Below are 2,508 nucleotides of genomic sequence, written 5' to 3' on the forward strand. Positions count from 1 at the left end.
ATAATGTTGGCCTCGGGGACCAATAGCCGGTGGTTTGGGGACTTTCATCTGCACCTGATGCTCGTCTCGTAACCGGCGTGTGCACTGCGCGACAAACACGGGGCAAACAGTCTAGTCGGGGCGCGAGGTGCGCCAGAGGCCCTGGTGGTGGAGACGCCGCCGCCGCAGTAGTATGGTCCCGTTACGCATTCATCCAACACGCCCCTCCTTGAACAAATTTATTCCCATTGGAAACGAAACGAGAGTTTGGCGTCCGCCGCCCCCAACCCCCCTGCCCTGAGCCCGGCCGCTGAGCCTCACACACCCCGGTGTGCGCGGCCCAGCGCGGCCCGGGTGTTTGAGTTAAGCGCCCCTCCGTGAAATAATCCCAGCCTTTCCAAAACCTGGGCAAGCCGTGCGGGGTGCGGGCCGAGAGGGAGGGGGGGGGGTACAGGCCAAAGCGGGCGGGTATGCTGATTTCCTCCCCTCGTGCCGGCCAGGCCAGGCGTGGCGCCGCGTGGGCAAACAGTGACACGGAACGAGCCCGGCCGCGCCAAAGCGGCCGAGCCGAGCCGGGCCGAGTGGTCATCAGGGGTCGGACCCACGTCCCTGTATCGGCCAGCAGAGAGGGAAGTGAAAACGTTCGCCAAAATTCTCCTCTCCCATCTCTCTCCTCCTCGCCGCGGAGGCCCGGCCGGGTGGGGCGAGGGAGAGAGAGAGAGAGAGAGAGAGAGAGAGAGAGAGAGAGGGAGATAAAGTCACCACGCGGCCAGCGGAGGGGGTGCGAGGCGAGGGGCGAGCGGGGCCGCACGCTCGGCCACCCACAACGAATTATGACGTTATTTACTCGGGGGGGACCGGAAAAGATATGTCGGCCTGTTTGAAGTATAAGGCCGAGGGCGGGGCGGGGCGGCAGAGACGGATGGTGCAGTGTGTGCAGTGCGGTGGGAGGCGCTCTGATCCTTACGGCCCCAGCGGAGCGCACACGGCCGCCGCGCACCGCCGCGTCAGTCGAGGAGGGTCTCTCTCTATAGGCCTTGATGCAATAACATTTTCCTCCGGTCACGATACATTTCTCTTACAGTAGAGCAGCCCCCCCCCCATACTTTCCGGCTCGCTCTGCTGCTCGCCATTTAATTTCCCGCTGAATAATTTGTCACTTGGAACGCTTAATCAAGCAACGAAAGGTGATTAGTCTAATCCATCAATAGGACCATTCCTCTTCCTCCTCCTCCTCTCCGTCCGGGTCCTGTCCGTGTCCACGTCAGTCAGCTGTCTCCGCCCCGCCCCCCTCCGTCCTTACGCCAGGGCATCCTTACACCACCATGCTTACGCTCCCCAGACTGCTTTGTGCTTGTGCCGCAGAGTACACCATACCCGTGTAGCCCCCGCTATGGCGAGTCGCAGAGCTCCTCGTGAGAATGTGCAGCCAGTACCTCTGCCCGCCGCAGCCACGACAGACGCGCCGCGCGCTCCGCCAGCTCACATTTAATTTAATTCGAGAAAAGTGGGAATATCCGCGCCACACAAAAGGGTTGAGCCTGCTTTGGAGTCCGCTTGTGGCGGCACGCCAGATAGCCTCCGGGTCGCGCGCGACCCGCCCCGGGAGTGGTATAGTGGGGGCCGCGCGGCCTCAACTTTGGCGATAAATACCGAGAGTAGTATTGTAACGGGCATCCTGGCGCCGGCGGTCAGCGCGCGAGGCGGCGGCATTGTCCGCGCGTGAAAGTGTTAAACGCGGGCGGGAGATTAATCAGCCCGTCGCGGTGACGCCTCCACTGCCCTGTATACAGCTTCCCAAAGGGACCAGTTCCGACAGGATAGAAACACGAAAAAAATAATAATCAGCAGTCTTACTAGAGGCAACGAATTTATTTTTCCTTGCCCAAAAAAGTGTCAAATGTCAACTGGTCTAAAATGAGTAATAAACAGTAATACAACAATAAAACAAAGAATTACATCACTACCACTTGTGCTGCATCATCATTATCCCCGCCGCAGTCACATGGTCCACGAGCGCCGCAAAAGTATCACTGCAATGCCCACACGGAGGTGGTCGAGTCGGACTTTCGCGACGAGTCTGAAGAGCCGAGCATACTGTCGGCGAGAACCGGGTAGGTTGCCTGGAACTCGGCCCACTCCTTGGTGCCCACCAGCGAGTCCATGTTGAACACCACGACGGCCGTCAGCCGGCGGCGCAGCGGCCTGCTGATGAGCTCGCACAGCCCGGCGGCCCGCAGCACCTCCAGGGCCCGCGGGGCGTCGCAGGTCCACAGGCGCAGCGAGCACTCGTCGCGCAGCTCCGGAACCATGTACTTGTCCGCCAGCTGCAGCAGCTCCATCTCGCAGCCGCCCCAGTCCTGCACATGGTCCGTGTACAGGAACTCTAGGAACTTCTCTATGGCGCCCTTTGAAAAGTCCACCACCTCGACGCGGCACTCGCGCGCCTCACGAAAGTCGCCCGTCAGCATCTTGTTGAACACGGGACTGCGCAGGGCCAGCACCAAGCGGTGGGCGGGCAGCTCCGCG

At 61.0% G+C, this 2,508-nt stretch overlaps 1 protein-coding gene across 1 annotated transcript; it reads right to left on the reverse strand.

Moving 5' to 3' along the window:
- Window positions 1–2,009: 2,009 nt before the first annotated feature.
- On the reverse strand, window positions 2,010–2,450 carry LOC113214479 (BTB and MATH domain-containing protein 40-like). The gene has a single exon (XM_026433845.2). It carries the CDS (start codon window positions 2,448–2,450, stop codon window positions 2,010–2,012), a length of 441 nt encoding a protein of 146 aa, XP_026289630.2.
- Between the last annotated feature and the right edge of the window lie 58 nt (window positions 2,451–2,508).

The sequence above is a fragment of the Frankliniella occidentalis genome, unplaced genomic scaffold (genome assembly GCF_000697945.3).
Source record: "Frankliniella occidentalis isolate FOCC.00 unplaced genomic scaffold, Focc_3.1 Scaffold143, whole genome shotgun sequence".
NCBI lineage: Eukaryota > Metazoa > Arthropoda > Insecta > Thysanoptera > Thripidae > Frankliniella > Frankliniella occidentalis.